The following is an 18359-nucleotide window of genomic DNA, read 5'->3' as shown; positions in this document are numbered from 1 at the left end:
CAAGATACAGAGTCACATTTGTTTTTGCTTGAGGGGAAGGCAAAACACTGAAATAATGTCAACAGAAAATTAAATAAAGCTGTAAATTCTATGAATTGTGAAAGACAAGATCATAAGTCTGTTTAATTCGGTGTTGATCCTTCAAAATTCAACAAATTTCTTGTTTGTAAAATAAAGAGAGCTGAAAATATCTTTTAAATCACAAAATTCCATAGTTTGCAAAAAGCCACAGAATAACATTCAATGGATCAGTTGATACATTAATAACTCAATTGCCACTTACATTGCCCACTGTAATCATCAAAACATTAACATTGCTGGAATTTCTGAAACACTTTCATTCCTCAACAAGTGATTCATTCATGATGTAAAACACATTTTCCAATAGGTTCGGTTGACATCTGGCAACAGTGAAGCCCATTTGAAACCAGGTAATGTATGACCATGTTCAAGGCAGCAGTTAGAGATGACTAAAGCTTTGTGACATTGTGTATTTTCCAGCTGGAGGTAGCAATAAGAATGATGGCAACACTGTTGTCATAAAGAGCTCGGTGAGCTTGGTCAGCAACACTTTTGATGTTGTGATGAGTCAACAAAGCTAACTTGGTTACTTAAGAATGTCACCCCGACACACACACACACACACACACACGAAAGCACTCATGCATGCACATACACCCACACACACATACTCACACACATTAAGGTCTTTTGTCTCTTTTGCTCTGAAATGACTAACAACTTGACAAAAGTGTCTTTTATATTATTGATGAAGGTGTTGCTCTCTTTAGTTAAGAAGAAACATGGACAGTTGGGTGATCCTTTGTTGTCTGGATAAGAGTGATCCAGTCTCATCAAGTGAACTTGAAAAACAACTCAACCATTCACCTGAATACTACACTTAGTCCCAGACAGTCCAGAGAAATGATTGTTTCCTTTAACAGCCAGGATTAGTACAGAGACTGCCTTAGATTTGAACACGGTTGATTGTTGCAAATGAAACAAGCTTTTTGAATCAACAGGCCATAGACTTCCTTGTGAACAATTCATCAGGTCTTGTTTAGAAGACAAATATTATGCAAAGTTCTGATGGAGAGAACACAGGTAAACTTTATTTCATCGCCCATTTATAAGATCTCACCAATGTACACCTTCATCATGTTCTACAGGCACTTACTGTGCAGCAGAGACAGATGAGAAGGATAGAGGGTGAGTTTGAGATTGTGTATTTTTGTTGACTGTATAAGCGTATAAACACAATTTAGAATATAATTTAGAACTTAATAAGAAAGAAATTATTTTGTCCTACATCCTGCCTTATGTTGCTTGTGTGCTTGATTGTCACCTAATGGTTGAAAATAAAACAGGACACTTGTGGAAAGAATACAAATGTAGTTGTGTTTTTTGTGGAACGAGTCAGCTGTGGAAACATCAGCCTCTCAGTGACTTTCTTTTTTGGGGGTTGGAAGTCACTACAGATGATTTGAGTAATGTTTCACTTCACACACAAAACTTTGACACCACTAGAGTTTGGTCCACATTCTTTCTTTTTTACTAAGTTAGTGTTCGAAGTAGGGATGCACATGCCAACGTTAGTTTTTTTTAAATTCTTCAGCCTATATTTCTTTAAAACCTTCACCAATTAAAATAATTGAACTTTCAAAACATGACTTTCAACTTCTTAAACTTGTTTTGAAACCTCTTTAAACTTCTTCATATCTTTTAACCGTTTAAAAATATATACACTAATTAAAATTATTGCTAACGTTGAAGTGGATGGGAAAACCCTTCAACTTCCCTTTAAACTCCTTCAACTTTGAGCCATTACAGGTTCCATACTTGCTAGAAACTCCACGGCACTTGCCATGCTAGAAACTCCATTTAACTTTTAAAATGTTGCCACATCTGTCCACTATTCAGGTGACATTCTCAGTCTGCAAGTAGCAAGGTTCAAAGCTGCTTGCAGATATAATTTTTGTGTTTTTGTTCTTTCTCTTACAGTTTTTAATGTGCCTATCTTGCCCACCTAATTATTGCTACTTCTGGGATACTTTTTTTTTTTTTTACTAATTCTGACAAGTAGTTAGTAGAAAAGCACATTCTTGCATTGAGCAGACTTCTCCTCTCCAAAGCAGTTTCTTCTGCATATTGCAAGAGACTACAATTGCTTCAAATAGTAAAACTGGTAAAACTAGCTGGTCAATGTTATACCAGCAATATTTGGTTTATTTCTACAATAGCATTCTTGTGTCAGTTTTACTGAAATACACCGCACAGTGTTCTGGCATCGTGAATTCTCTCCTGCTTTAGTTTGTGTTTACTGGTTTGACGACCGGACCAGAATGGCGGCTGTATTTCCTGCGCCGCACCAGCCTATGCGGCGTCTAAACCCTTTATAATGTCTATGATCTCAGGCAGAACAATCCCAGGTATTGTAACATAATACCAAATGGTGATTGGTGCAGAGAGACCACGTGACCGACTCTCCCCCACTCCCACCACACCTTTGTGTTCTCTCCGCCTCTACCGCAGCACACACCCGGCGGTGACGCAGTGGCGCGAGCAGTGTCAGGTGTCTCACAAAAAGACTGTCTACACGGAACTTCGAACAGGTAAGACTAAAGTCAGCTTGGGCTTGAAAAATACACAATAATTAAAAAAAAAAAAATCCAATGTCGGCAGGGTGTTGGAAAAACTGTGCGGGTCTGTGGTAGGTTTTGTTTTTAGTTCAGAATTTTATATGAAGGCACGTGCGCAAATTCTTCCTCTAAGTAATCGATACAAAAGCAACCCAACTATTCTTTTTTTAACTTTGGCTTTTCTAGTTTTGAAATTATTTCAACCTACCCTGAATCGAGTAATACATGTGTAAGAGTCTACCGGTTGTGTCCTCGCCGGCCTCCAGCCTTTTGCTGGTACACCTGTAATTAAAGGTGTTCAGACGACATGTCGGCCTCCGAGCCAGCTGCCAGACCTAAAGTCACATATCCTCACTGCGTGCCTCTCTTCTGACTCTGACCTCACACACTCAGCTATTTTTGCTCAAACAGACGATTGTGTGTTTTTTAAAGAACAATTTGTCTCAACAGTTGTTTACAGCAGAACACAGGATGTGTACTCCTCCTTATTTGTGACTCACAATGTGTACCAATGTGTTATGGTTACTTGTTGTTATGGTTAATTTTATGGTGAGTGAGGGTTAGAAGTCAATACTGTATATGAATGTTTCACTGATAACAAAGGGCAGGATGTGAATGCTGAAAGTTCTTTTTAATGATCAGATTTCCAAAGCTCCCACAACACCGAGCTTGAATCCAAAGAAATAACACCTAGAGTTGTGTAATTGAAAGTGAAAGGAAATCTTGAGCTGATAGTGTGACAAGTGATTGAATGATGCTTGTTGTTTTGCAACTGCCCCCTCAAAATAAAAAACAATAATCATGATACTTTTTAACATGTCATACTGTAAAAGTAGTTTATTTAACTTTAAAGTCTCCAGATCAGCTCATGCAAAAGCGACTCCCAATCCAAAGCACAAAGGTTATTTTTGCATTCACAAAGAGCAGACTGCAACTCCACCCTATCCTTTTCTTTTAATTCTTTTCTGCTGTTTGTATGCGTACAACAACCGGCCTGTCTTATTCTATCCATTTAAAGAAAAAAAGATTTTAAGTTGTTTCTCAACACTCAGAGTGTATTTCTGGACTTTTAAATTCAGTTTGCTACAATTGCTCTGGCTTCTTCAGCCATCGGGAATTAAGGATATGGAAAGCGTGAGACAAGCGACTCTAAAGTCAGTCAACCAGCATTATCCTTGCGCAGTCTAGTGACTTGTCCAGGGTGTGTCCCTAGGCTCTACTCCATTGTATGACCTGTAAAGCCGTTTTGTACCTAATTCTAGGTAGTTATTCATAGAACTAATCAATTCCCAAACCAAACTAACTTGCCATTCAGGCTTAAACTTGCAGCAACAAGGAATAACCTCAACCTCATGATATACTGTTTAAAAACCATATCAAACTACTTGTGCAGCTTTGTTTTTTTTTCTTTTTCAATCTTTGTCTCGGTTTATCTTAAAACATCAATATTGTGAGAGTTAATAGTAATGAGATACAACCTAGAAGTACGTATTGCTGATATGCAATATATGCAACTATATAGTGTATTTATTTAAATCTATTTAGGAATACAGTGTGAAGGGACTGTCCTGATTCTGACTGTTTAGAGTTAAGTCTGTTATAAAGTTCAGTCCAAAGTCCTCAAACTTGGCACCAGTCTGAATCTGAGTGATGTAATAGGTGTGCCCGAATGAAGAGACCCAGATAGCCAGATAAATGATTGTCGACGCTATCGTCTGCAGCCGGCAGGGGTTTCAGGTTATGGTGTGTCATATACTGATTCATGGTCTGTTCTTCCAGACAAGAGGAGCTTGTCAGTTTCATCATCAAGTTCTCAGGGTGTAATTCCTGGAAAGACGTACGTTTGCTCAGCAGTGCGGTTGTGAGACTCGGCTTTACTCCAGTCCACTGTGACCGTCACTCTTGGTTGAGTTTCCCTTCCAGAATGATAATGTGCTGATGCTCAGCTGCGCCTTTCTGAGTTTGTGTTGTAATCAAGCGGCACAAGTTGGAGTGCATGTTTGTACACGTTGACGTTTGTGTTTGCATGCATAGCTCTGTGTGCAGGGACCCTTTGGTATGTGTGTTGGGCAGTGGGATGTGACAAGACGCAGACTGACAGAGCAACAAGATTGCTGCACTGAGAGAGTTTGTCGAAACTCTACATGGTCGAACCACAACAGAGATATGAAGGATTTCAGCCAGCCAACAAAGGCATTTCTGTCTGTGGGCACCTTGCCTGATCCTGCTATAGTGTAATGTCAGTATGAAGATCTTGGCTGAAATACAGTTGGCAGATTTAAAATTTCTGTCGTCAGTTGGAATTTGCATGGCTTGTCAGACAAAAAGAGGAAGAAAGCCTCTACTTTATGATTTAAAGACAAGCCTATTTTGGTAGTTTTGTTTGCATGGAGTTTGCACCGTAAAATAGTTGCCAATAGATTGTTTGTTAATACAACAATAAAAAACAGATGCATCACTGACTCATATTCAATTTTCAATTCAATTTTATTTGTAAAGCGCTAAATCACATCAACAAACATCTCAAAGAGCTCATATACAAAGCCATTGAAGTAAACCACAAAGTCACATATTTTATGATTGTGTAATAATGCTTGGAAATGGTTGATTATGGCACAGTAGTAGTACAGGTGAGTCTAAAACTACAGCACAATCTGGATTGCATTCAGCTTACATTGCATATCTCTGTATATATACAGGTATTCAGGTAGCCGCCAAAGATGGAAAGTGGTCCATTCAGTCGAAAGTCTTGGGTGACGCAGTCCTTGCGTATCACGGCAAAGGAGATATCGCTGGTCGGAGGCCGAGGGAAAAGCAATGCCATCGCAGAGCGCTTCTCCAAGTAAGTAATACATGGTTTTACAACCCTTCGCTACTCATTCTAAAACTACCTGATGTAAGAGTGTAAGTCTGAATAGAAACAATATTAAACAATGGACACATTGCAAGATCCGCCACTGTCTTTTGTTAACCCCCAAGCATTCTTATTGTGTTATACCAATTCTCTTTTACTTCTAAGGTGAAAAACCCTGTAACTCGGCTTTTAACCTCTTCCTGAATAAGTTATTTCCTGCATTGGTTTGTAGTATTTTGACTGCAATGCACCCAGGTAAAATAAGTACTTGGTTATGGGAGTAAAAGTAGAAAAGCAGGCTGGAGAGGTCTTTAACGTTTGGCTGATGTTATGAGTTTTGACTCCTTTGACCCAAAGTTTGCGATTAAAGGAAAGTCGGGGTAAGTTATTACTTTGTCTTTACATGTTGTGCCTTCCTATGTCACCTCTTTAAAGCCTTAAGGCAGGAACACTCTGTACTTCTGACGAAAGATGAGCAGTCGTGACAATTTCTATTATCACTGCTTAAAAATGACAAGGTATGTGGCACAGTGAGAAGGGTTTGTGGATGACCTTAGTCACAGTCCTGTGACCAGACAGCCTGAGATCATCTTCTGACTGTGCCAGACATTCTGAGGCCGTCGTCTGGCGACGCGTCACACTGTGACTGCTGTCACTCTTGCAACATTTTCTGTCAGAATCAGACACTAGTTGCACTAGGCTCAGAAACACTTTGCAGTTTGAAGGTGATTCGTTCAAACACTTCTGTATTCTCCATCTACCTCTATACGCAGTTTTTTCTACATACAAAGAGAAGCTACGAGAACAATATCTCAATTGTTCTTTAGCTTGATATATCTACTGACTGCCCTGATGCAATACATGAATAATAACGTTATTGTCTTTATTTTAATAAACACTGCACTTGTGATATACAAATATTATAAACTTATAGGATTACTAAAATTGGTCTGTAGTAAGGCTGGGCAATATATCGAATATACTCTATGTATTGCAGCTTGTTGTCTGTGTGATACAGAACATGACTATATCTTTAATATATGAGTTTCACCCTGTAGCTTTTATCCGCGAGCATTAAATTGCCGGCTGCAGCCTGCGGGCTCTCGGATACAAAATGAGCGTTCCTACAGACATCTCATACTCTCACAAGAGCTACGCCATACACCTCAGCTTAGCAGAGCGCCAGCGGGTAGCGGAATGTGCGAACTGACACGGAAGATGGAAGAACACGAGTTTATTCCAAAGAAAAAGAGCGTAGGATCCATCGTATGGCGGGAGTTTGGATTAAAGAAGGAAGATGTTGAACAGTGTTGTGCAAAATATGCCGCAGTAGCGTCGCCACTAAAGGCAGCAGCACAACAAATTTATATCACCATTTAAAAATCCACCCACTGGAAAATGAAGAGTGTCTGAAACTATGTCAACATCTCCTGCCGGTTCCACAACAACCAAGAAACCGAAGCAACCGGCGCTGACGTAATTGAGTCTGGGGTCTTCCCCCTCCAGATCAATACCATACCACAAAAATAGTCCAAAACATAAGGAGATAACGTCCGCGGTAAGCCGCCACATAGCAGAAGACATGCTCCCAGTTAGTGTGGTTGAAGAGTCCAGATTCAAAAAACTCATCGACACACTCGACCCAAAACATAACCTGCCCGTATGCAAACATTTTACAGAGAAAGCTCTGGTGGATATTCAAGTGAGAGAAGAAAAGAAAAAAAATTACAATTTCATGATTGTGCTGTTTAATGATTCGTTTTGGCAAAATTCACTTTTCCTCCTTATTGCATCCAAGTTAAATATTAGCATATATTAATGCAGCATGAACAAGAATGTTTTAATGAAGACCTATAATCGTCACACTAGTGTGATTGCGTGCATCAACAGTGTTGATTTCAGGCCAAGTCAGAAATATTGAGGTATATATTGTGTACATGATATGGCCTAAGAGTATTGAGATATTGATAAAAGGCCATATTTCCCAGCCCATGTCTGTAGGAGCTCTACAATGTCCTACACAGCTTCCACTTCTGCCCTCTAAACTCAGATGTTTTTTTCTTTTTTTTCCCCCATATTTTATTCATTATGTGTTAATGTGTGGGATTAAATAGATGCAATTCAAGTGAAGATTTAATTCTGCTTTATTGAATGGACAAGCTCAAACTGCTAATCAGCACGCCACTTCTATTTAGCAACTATAGCAAGTGATTAAATCTATAAATGTTTGCTTCATTTATTTATCCCACTACATGATTTAAGTTTTAAAAAAACAACAACCACTGTGACGGCCCATTATTTAATGATTCATTTATTCAAACTGAGCTTATTTAGAATACACAAATATACATTGCCTAAATGTTGAAATACTGTGAAATCCAAAGCTTTAAATTAAACTTTTACATTTTTGAACTGCAGTTAGTTTTTCACTGGTTTTTCATTTTAACACGTCCCACATTATATCCTTGAAAGATATCATGCTTGTGTTTGTTTGGAGTCACCAGAGGTCAGTATTGTTTTCCTCTATTTCAGGTACCAGAAAGCTGCTGAAGAGTCGAGTGCAGAGAAGAAAAAAGGGGTAAGTGTTGTTGTTAAACGTGTTCAACAGATGGATTGGAGACGCGTCTAATTTCCCGGTGACATTTATAAGCTAAAGTTATTGACACGGTTGCGTGCTGTTGCTCTCTGATTTGATACATTGAACGGAGAGGTTGGGGTTTTTCACTTGAAGATGAAATACTTAAGTAGATAGATTGCCAGCCACACTTTTCACTCAATGACACATCTTGTTTACAGCGTGTTCAATCAGCCTCTCGTAGCAACTACATGATTAAATGAAGTGTGCGCGTCTTACTTCATTTGCCCCGAAACTGCCAGTGGTGCTAAACTAATTACAGCATGTGGAGATGATGGCTCGCACGCACATAGGCACGCACGCTCACACTCTCTCACCATGCCAACACTCTGTCTGGACCAAATGTCTTGTCCCGGCTGACCTCTTATTGGCCACTTGTTGTGATGGGCAGGGTATCAAACCCTTAATCCTGCTTCAGTGTAATCCCCTTTCAATGCTTACTGTGGATCCAACTGTACGTTAGCTGCTTTGTCTGAGTAAAAGACTGATAAACAAACCTGGGTCGATTAACGGGCGACTGATCAACTAATACCATGAAGAAATACAAGGTAATGTTTTCATGCTTGTGTGTAATTTGGTTTGCGAGTATGTGTGCTGGACAGCTACTTGAAACGCTTGTTAGCGTCTTTAGCCTTTGTTTAATGATCTGACTGTTAATGACAGGGCCCACAGCCTTTTTTCCACTGCATGAGAAGTGTGATACCAACGTATGAGAAGGCAACAGTCTTGTGGTAGTTTTATGTAACGACACTGTAATAAATAGTTATTCATATTTGTTCAAGTTCAAGTTGTTTTCTGGGCCCCTTGGTTTGTACCATTCTACTTTTTATTGTGATTAATTGTGGGTAATTTGTCTAAACTTAAATTGTCTGGAGCTGTCTGTATGTGAGACGATACCACCGCCGAAGTCCAGTTAAAATATTTGTGGATTTCATTCATGGCCCGAGGTGTCTGAGCCAAGTTTGATTGAGACTAAAAGACCATCTGGTGTGTGTGTGTGTGTGTGTGTGTGTGTGTGTGTGTGTGTGTGTGTGTGTGTGTGTGTGTGTGTGTGTGTGTGTGTGTGTGTGTGTGTGTGTGTGTGTGTGTGTGTGTGTGTGTGTGTGTGTGTGTGTGTGTGTGTGTGTGTGTGTGTGTGTGTGTGTGTGTGTGTGTGTGTGTGTGTGTGTGTGTGTGTCTTTTATAATACTTGAGCATTCATGTTCTATGATATTATGTTACACTATTAACACTTTGAACAATGAGGAGGAAAAGTTGTTGCAAGATTCAAATCAATTAGGCAGAATTCTGAAGTTAGGAAACATTTTGTCAGAACTTCTGTATTTTACTATATCACATTTCTTGTGAAGACATTGTCACTTGAAAAAAAATGTGTTATGTGATATTTGTGTCTGATCCCTGTTCTTTTGACAGTATAGGCCACTCAAGGCACACTGGAGAAAGAACAGGCTTTTTTCTTACAATTGTAGTGGAATGTATATGATAGATTTAGAAAAGTCTTTTGAAAACCAAAGATCATAGTCCCCTCGCTAAAATATAAGCATTTACTTATTGTTGGTTTAACTTTATGCTGTGTGGTGTGGCCCAGTTAAGTTGAGAACTGACTGACTGGCTTGTTTACATCAAATACAATATATGCAATTGTTTGGAAATGTATTCTTCATTAATCCTTTAACAATCTTTATGGCTTTTTGAGCTCACGTTGTGTGGAAGGTAGGGTACAACCACAAGTCCACAGGTCAATATTACATTGAAAGAGACAGTCGTGCCCACTCACAATCACACTTAGGATTTTCAGCACTTAAATTATCAGGCATGTTTTTAGACTGAAACTAGTTTTCCAGCAGAAAACATGCGAACCTTAAACAGAATGGCCCTGGCCCAGAATCAATCTTTACTGTGAGAAGACGCCGCTAACAAGTGACCACCATGTTGACCTGTCACCACCTTGTGATCACATTTTGTTTGACATTCATACTTGCAGCACAGCAGGTTGAGATTTTGTGGCAAAATACTCATTGACATTATTCAGCAAATTATACAATCCCTCTTGGATAGTTATTTTTTTTCCTGTCAACCACCAAAATATTTGTGTTTCGTCCTGATGATTTAGGATCTTGAGTGTAAAAAGTCTCAGTGTGACACGGTGAACAAAGAGTTAACTTTTCCCTGAACATATCATTTCCTGCTCTGGTTTCCTGGGTATTCTGATTCTCTCTCTCTCTCACTCTCTCCCGCTTGCTCGCTAACTTTTCTGCTGTTAAAGGGGCTGGACTCGCTCTCACAACTAGATTTTGTGTAGCTGTAACATCTGGGAGTGCTCCACCTCTCGCGGTCTCTCCGCAAGCTGACCGGTAGAACAAGGACCAGAAAAGAAGCCACTTTCCTTGCTGTCTAGTCGTGGTTTCATCTAGTTGGACCACGTCGTCGCACTCACAAAGGTTTCTTTTTTTCTTGTTTTGCTTGAAAAATGGGGAACAATCTCGTCACTGTCCAGCTCTTCCCATTTTCCCTGGACTTGCCTGACAAAGATAGTAATTGTCTTGTTTTTTTTTTTGTTCTTTCTTTAAATTTGATCCCTTTCATTCAGCCTTTTCTGTCTCTTTCAACTCTTATTTGATTTTCTTTCCTTTTCACTGTCTAAATGTCTCGGCATGTTAATGTAACTTGTTTTCGCACGCTACAGCTCATCGAGATTTTGTTTGTCTAATGTGACGCTCTCTAAATCAAGCTCACCAGCATTGTATATTTCCAGTTTATTTTGAAGTGTTGAAATGTGTAATTCTGATGTGACCGAGGCCAGTAATCTCTTGATGCAATAGCTCCGATTTTTCTGTGTGATTTAGAAATTGATCAGTTTTACTTGTGCATGGATGAGTCATTCTTATTTCTAGATCCTCTTTTTCAGAGTTTCATTCCTCTTTTTTTGACAATTAAGGAAGCTCCTGCTGGCGGCAGTGTGCCTCCTGTTGTTCCGTCACGCTGCTTGTTGCTCTTTGGCTGTCACCAACGGCAGCAAGCGAGTGGCGAACAAAGGCATCCCCAGTGTTTTTGGGAAAGGTGAAATTGTCATGTGGAAAGGAATGCAGCCGAAAAATGCACGCCGGGGCCCTGTTCGCTCCATCTTGACCCAGCCTTTAAGAACTCGGCAGCCAAAGGATAGCATCCATTTCCTGGAGCAGCTTTGAACAGCTGTTCGCCTAATCTACCAGTAAAGCTCATTTCAGATTCAGGCATTTCCTCTCTTTCACTGTAACGACCAGACACAGACACACTGCGTGCGTTAGAGAATAAACACTGGTCCCAACTGGGAAAAACTTTATCGTTTAGTTTGCATTCAAACTTAAGATGCGACTTATAATTGTCACCGTTAGTGAAATCATTAGAATTTGACACAGTTTAATGAAGTTTCTCTTATCTTCTGTGTAGTCTACCGACAGTGCAGGGACCTCCTTGCGCTCCGGCAACCTGAGTGCTCTGAAGAAGCGCTGGGAACAAGCGGGAAGCCTCAAGGACAAACCTTCTGCTGTCCCACCTCCGAGCCAACCTCGCTCTCAGTGCAGGCCTCCTCCCCTGAGCAGGCTTCCGTCTACCAGTGACCACGGTCCTCCAGTGAAGAGTCCCGGCCCACATCCTGATCAGGGAGGTCAGCACAAGCCGGACTCGGCAGCAGCTCCGCGGCGCGACAGACAAAGAGAGATGGACAAGGATGAGCCTACATTCAGCAGGCGACCTGAAAAGCCTGATGAGCAAGTTCCGACCAGCCCCCGCGGCTCTTCTGATAAGCCTCGAGTGCTTCTGAACAACCTCAAGATGAAGTTTGAGAAGGGAGCGGACACAGCGGTCAAGGTAATGTTTGGAGAAGAGAACTTCTTGAGAAACAAGCACAGTTTTTCTCACATGTGGGCAACTCTGTTATTTACTCCAAGTTGTGTTTTTAGTCCCACTGTGAGCATATCATGATGATTAATTGGTTCATACAAGGTGACATCAGACTGACAGAAACACTTTGCTGTTTCTGCTGACTTTCCCTTGTTTCTGCAGATTTGTGTTAAAGATTTCTCTTTCACTCTTTCACTTTCACTTACCTTCTCTACTCTGTGTCCTGGATGATTTGAGGTAGTCATTTTCCATCTGGATTTACCCTTAGCCCTCTTCCACCCATCCCCATCTTCCTTTTTTCATTCCTTTTCATTGTCTCCCCCCCCCCCCCCCCCCCCCCCCCCCCCCCCCCCCCGGCCCAAAACAACAAGCACTTTTCACCTTCTGTAAGGGGAATGCAGGAACATTCCTGACCCAAGGCTGTCTGTCTTCACACAATCCTCTATGAAAAGCAAATGTCTTTATCTTACTTTTCATTATCTACAGCTCTTTTTTTGTCCTGTGTTTTGTGAGTCTTGAGGTTCAGTTTATTAGGTTTTCTGTGTCATATTTAACTAAAGAGCAGAAACTGTTGTGTTATTTACCTCACACTCGCTTGCCTTTTTAACTCTGACCTCGTCACTTGGAATGAGGACGTGGAGAACTTTACATTTTTAACATTCATTTGTGAGACATGGGACTTTAGAACACAACACTAGACTAAAACTCTGAACACCCCTCCGGCCAAGTACAAGAGGTTAGTGCGTCTTTGCCTTCTGTCGAGGTGTCGCTCTCAGTGTGTGACTGTCCAGTTAGGATGTGCTGAGCAGTGAAAGTTGGTGACACAATGGGACTGTGCACTTCCCCTAATGGAGCTGACAGAAGTGGACAGTTTTGCCCAACTGTTTCCATTCATACGTGCACCGGGAAACTACCTGGTTTTCTCATTACTGTTACTGACACGCGGGCATACACGCACCCGAGGCTCAATAAATAAAATGCTGTTTCTTTGGACAGCAGCTTAAACACACGTTGGCCGCACTCTAGTCCACGTATTAGGGTTTCTGGTTGAAAATCAACACGGTTGACTCTTGCTCGACGTGGCTTGAATATTCAACTGAGGAGCAGCAGGGGAAATAATCTCCAGAGAAAAGGTCCTGCGTGAGCAGGTAAAGTGGAATATAGCAGCTGGATTTTAATTGTAAGCTGCACATAAAGACCAAAAACTGGTTCTGGGTGACATGTGAAACGCTGTAGATCAAGGGTGTCAAACATGAGGCTTGAGGGCGAAATTAGGTTACCGTCTAAATAATACATTGAGCGTGGGTCTGTGATAAGATGCACGCTCAAGGCTGCAGAAATCATCTTCCATGAAAACTGGCAGACCTTTTAGCAGCTTAAGTTGGAGGAGAATCACCGTTGTTCATGAACCATTTTGTAAAAGTTGATCAGATGGGTACTTTTTCATAAAGTTCTTGTACTTTGTACCAAGACAAAGTTAGAAATTTGCAGATGTTGTTATTTCTAGGTTATTATTTTACTTGACTTGTCAAGCCCAGTTTAGACCTCGCGTGTCCCCACAGCTCAAATCTGTTTGACGTTGTTTGTAGATATTTATTTATTTTTCAAATTGGCCAAAAACCAATTACTTTTCGGTTTTATTGGTTTGTCAGAATATGCACACGTCTATTGTGTTTATTCCATAAAATGACTTCTGGCCATGTTTGTCATGGTTCTGCTGGCGTGTTGTGATGTTTTCATACTGATGACATAAGATATCCATTCATCCAGCAGACATGAGAAAGGGGGTTTGGCAGTGCCTCCGATACACTGTCAGGAGTCAAATGTTCACCGACACTCTTTGAGAAATGATGTGGATGTTTGTATTGATTGAAGCTGCATGTGTCATCAGAAAACGAAGGGAAAACAACGTTTGTATCTGTAGAAGTGTATTTCTGTGCCTGAGCTCATCGGTGACTCTGGTCTTGCAGGGTGGCAGAACGACGCTGCGCAGCACTTCATCAGAGGACATGGAGCATCACGGCAGTAAGCTGATTTAGTCAAATGCAGCAGCATTTTTATCTGCGTGGGTTTCATGCAAAAACCACCGGCTGGCAAAGCCTTTACTTTGATCCTCTCTCCTGCTTTAGACCCGCCAGTGTCTGACAGAGCGCTGGACTCATCGTCCCTGAGGGACAAGCTGGCCAAGTACCAGGCTGCTGTTATTAAACAAGAAACCACACGACCCGTAAGTTCATGGAATAAAATAAGAAAAGGAAATGGAACATTTCTCTTCTTTCTAACAGTGACAAGGTGGTTATGTGAAGGGTTCGAAGGTTTTTTTTTTTATTCAGTTTTTTCAGTGGGTTTTTACTTTACACGAATGCCTAAATAAAAGCAATGACCACATTCAGAATCATTAATGCTTTGATCATTGTATATTTTACTGTGATTCAATAATCGAGTGCTCTGCACATTGTTCCTAAAGATGGATCCTTTTACGTGGACAGTTTAGACTTTGTGGGATATCTCTTGGGGTGTTGGTATTAAGTTTTGGCTGCTGTCTTCCAGCGTCGCCACAGCAGATCGATTTATATCGATGGTTTAAGTTTCTTTCAACTCGCTCAGACCAATATGTTTTCTCCCTCCTTTCTTTAAGTTCTACCTTCATACCATGTAAGGAACTGGTTCACTTTAACAGTGTTTTCCTCTCTTTGTGTTTTCTCCAGGGTGTGGCCCCAGAGGCGTCTGCTCCCAAACCATCTGCACCTGTCAATGGACAGCACACCCCGGACTGCAACGGTCAGTTTGGCTTTATGGCTACATTGGCAGTACAGCTTCCCATCCGTTCATTTTGAGAATCAGAGGTTTTCTTATTTGTTTGTGAAAGTTAGAGCTCGTATTTAAAACAAAAAACACAATGTAAAAGAATATTAAATAAAAGGGACCTGAAAACACCTTTGTTATTATTAGTCTGCCTTGTCCTGTTCTGATTTATTTATTTTTTGATTTTTTTTGGTACAGTGCAATTTGAAATTGAAGGTTATTCTTGCATGGCGAGATCCGGCTCAGATTTCACTGACTAAGCTTTGTATTGTGTCGTTCAGGGGAAAGCACCGAGCAGCCCAAAGCAACCAGGGTGAGTCATCGCGCAGCAAACTCTCAAACTATGAAACCATTTCAGCCCTTCTCACTTCTGAATGTGTTGGACTGCATTTGTCTTTCCAGAAGTTCTGCCCACCGGTGAGGGAGACATGCATCGCCTGTGAGAAGACCGTCTACCCACTGGAGAGACTTGTGGCTTATCAGCAAATTTACCACAAAAATTGCTTCCGCTGTGTTCACTGCAGCACAAAGCTGAGGTAGAAATGGCTTCATCTTTGTTCCGCCTTCGCTGTATTTGATAGATTTGTTAGAGAAGCTCCTGTCCTCTCAGGCAAAAATCATATAATTGCTCCTCTTTTTTTTTTCCTAGTTTGGCGAATTATGCTTCCCTGCATGGGAGCATCTACTGTAAGCCACATTTCAGCCAGCTATTCAAATCCAAAGGCAACTATGATGAAGGCTTCGGCCACAGGCCCCACAAGGAGCTGTGGGAACCACGGGCTGAAGGCGAGGATGCTGAAGAAGCCGCGAAGCCGAGAGAAGAAGACAAACCAGTGAAGGTGACCTCTAAACCCGAGAGCAGCTCAGAGGTGCAGCCAACCACACCCGTGGAAACGTCCCCTCAGGTGAAGGTCACGGATATCACAGCCTTGCTGGCTCGTGCCGGCACTGCTGAAAAGAGTCAGCCCGCAGAGAAACCAGCCGAGACGCGCAGGTTGAGAATCGCCTGGCCTCCTCCGGCTGGTGAGGTGCATTCTGGGATGTCGCCGCTCAGTCCGGTCACAGAGGGGGCTCCTTCAAGCCGAGCCAAGAAAGGGAAGTGGCCCCCAGAAGATGAGGTACCGGCATCTTTCCAGAGCACCGAGCGGGCGGAGCTGAAGAGCCTGAGGAGGAGCTCCTCGCTAAAAGAGCGCAGCCGACCTTTTACCATCGCTCCCAGACCCCCCACCACGACCAGCGTGGGTCCCAGGGAGCCTCGCCGCCCGCTCAAATCCCTGCTGGAGTGGAGAGCCTCGTTCGAGGAAAAACAAGCATCCAAAGAGTCTCACAGCGAAAACAAGTCCGACCTTGATCAGGTGAAACAGGAAAGAGAGCAAAAAATGCCAAGTAAAGATGCGGCAGTGAGACGTGAGGCCATGGCGGAGGACGAGCAGAGGCCTCGCGAGCCACAGGAAGAAGCAGAGCCAAGAGAAAACGCAGCAGCCGACAAGAAGGCGGGAGATGAAAGCTCTTTGAGAAGCCCCTCGCCTGAAACCTCCCCTTCCCCTTCTCCTCCATCGCAGCCAAAACAGAACCGCACCTCTCAGGATGTGGGCTTCTGGGAGGAGGACAAAGAGGGGAGTGAAGCGGAGGAGATGAGTGCCGAGGATATCATCAAGAGAAACCGCTATTATGATGAAGAGGAAGAGGAGGAGGACTGTGAATCATAGGAGCGCCTCACAATCTTAATGTCACGTCCGCCCACCATAAAACACTTTGTCAGTTTTATTTCCTCAGTTTATAGGTAGATCATAGATTCAGCTCGGTCTAGTTTTAGTGTCGCTGGAGAAATACTTGCATTCCTTTTTTGCTTTTTACTCATCTAAAGACGTCATACTCACTTTTCTTTTTAATAAAACTATATATGCTATTAATTTTACTGGAATGTGGGTCCATGTTAAATTGAATCACTGCATCTCTGTACCTCATGTTATAAATACGTGCATCATAAGTGGCATATTACGCACTTAATAGTACTACTTGATTACAGGCCTTACATTTACTGCATAACAAAGAAATCCGTGTGTGGCCTTCATAGACTCTGCTTTGTAAAATGTTGGGGAAATTGCTGTAATCTAAATGGTAAATCGAAGAGAAAGAAATCGAACCTACGTGAAGAATGTGCTGGATTAGTATTTGGCGCTTCTCCAAAACAACACTGTCCAAGTCTTCTCTCAGGGATGAACCATGTGGTCAGTGCTTCCAGAGGTCCACACTTTGTACTGTACGTCTCCACCTCGTGGGACACTCGTCTTCTCTGCCATGATCAGACTCCATGAAACATCCCAAAGTTTAGTGACATCTCGTGTTGTCACAACAGTGTAGAGGGTGGGCTGTTTGTTGTTTTTTTTTTTTTAATGATTTAATATCAAATCTTAACCTTTACAAGTATCTCAAGTCTTAATGTATTTAAAGCTGCGCCAACAAACTTTGTTCAGAAACTGCTGATTTGATAAGAACTAAAAATGAGCACTGTCAGGTTGTTTTAAACAGTTTCACTATGTCACAAATCTTTTTTGGGGGGGGGGATATTGTTTGGTGGGAATCAAGTTTGTTCACATTGTGGAAGAAAAAAAAAGATCCATTTTGAATTGAAAGTATTTCTATTGAAAGACTATTTATCACGATTTGAAAACATGTAATTTTAGCAATGTTCCTACCAGCAGCTGCCTGTTTTCTGTGTAACATCTCAAAGTGTGTCATCTCTAAAGGCCTTCTGATTTTTAATTGTGATAGTGTGTGCATTATATGTGAAACACTTTGCATTTTATAATATGTTATGGAATATATGTTTGCACAGTAGTTTTTAAGTGATTTGTATGATGCAAATTGGCCCTCGGGACACAATTAAAAGCTTACCAGTAAGAACAGTTTGCATATCTGTGTTTTCAATGGTACCTTTTACTATCCGTGGCCCCCGGGTGCTGATGAAGTATCATACAGAAGAGACGTCCGAGCCCTTTCAGACCTTCACTTGTGTTAATCAGTCAAATACGCCGTAACCACAGCGCCGTCGTCCGTCTCCTCCACAGTTGACTATTGTCTCATTGTTTTCGCGTCCATTCATTTCCAGACCCCATTATCTTTCTTCATTTATCTTTTAATGAGCGCCTTTCATGCTGCAAAGGCCATTGATTTCCATTTGAGAAGAGACAATTCAAAGAATGAAACCAAATGGATTCTGCTCAATAATATTTCCATCACATCCGTTGATTGGGTTGATTTTATAAACGCTCTCTCCTGTTCTCCTGTGAAGTACGACCAACCATACGGCTGTCAATAAACATGCCGTGCTTGCAAGGAATCCATAAGTGCTTATGTGTTTAAAGATTTTGTTGGTTTTTAAGATCCAAAGTTAAGCTATCAAGTTTACACTTACCTTATTTTTTTTATCACTTCACATCATTACTCAGGCTGCCTCTTTGAGGGGTGCCGATAGTATTTGGAATTCATACTTTCTGGGTGTAATGATTACACGTGAACATTGACCCTTTATAGGGCACTA

At 41.5% G+C, this 18359-nt stretch overlaps 1 protein-coding gene across 1 annotated transcript; it reads left to right on the top strand.

Annotated features, from left to right (window-relative positions):
• The first annotated feature begins 2531 nt into the window (after window positions 1-2531).
• lima1a (LIM domain and actin binding 1a) lies at window positions 2532-17730 on the top strand. Its single transcript, XM_080461865.1, has 10 exons — window positions 2532-2612; window positions 5339-5481; window positions 8026-8071; window positions 11558-11977; window positions 13981-14035; window positions 14140-14237; window positions 14719-14791; window positions 15097-15128; window positions 15218-15351; window positions 15465-17730. The coding sequence occupies exons 2-10, from the start codon at window positions 5360-5362 to the stop codon at window positions 16522-16524; spliced, it is 2040 nt and encodes a 679-aa protein (XP_080317991.1). The 5' UTR covers window positions 2532-2612; window positions 5339-5359; the 3' UTR covers window positions 16525-17730.
• Window positions 17731-18359: the final 629 nt, after the last annotated feature.

The sequence above is a fragment of the Lipophrys pholis genome, assembly GCF_963383615.2.
Source record: "Lipophrys pholis genome assembly, chromosome: 4".
NCBI classification, from domain to species: domain Eukaryota; kingdom Metazoa; phylum Chordata; class Actinopteri; order Blenniiformes; family Blenniidae; genus Lipophrys; species Lipophrys pholis.
Note: the sequence above shows the minus strand (reverse complement) of the source record. Positions and strands in the feature narration are given on the sequence as shown.

What these genes read in the sequence shown, in the direction of transcription:
- lima1a (XM_080461865.1), top strand. Translation starts at nt 5,360, where the DNA reads ATGGAAAGTGGTCCATTCAGTCGAAAGTCTTGGGTGACGCAGTCCTTG. An exon ending in GTGCAGAGAAGAAAAAAGGG is followed by an intron (nt 8,072 to 11,557) that starts GTAAGTGTTGTT and finishes TCTTCTGTGTAG; the next exon opens with TCTACCGACAGTGCAGGGAC. An exon ending in AACAAGAAACCACACGACCC is followed by an intron (nt 14,238 to 14,718) that starts GTAAGTTCATGG and finishes TGTTTTCTCCAG; the next exon opens with GGTGTGGCCCCAGAGGCGTC.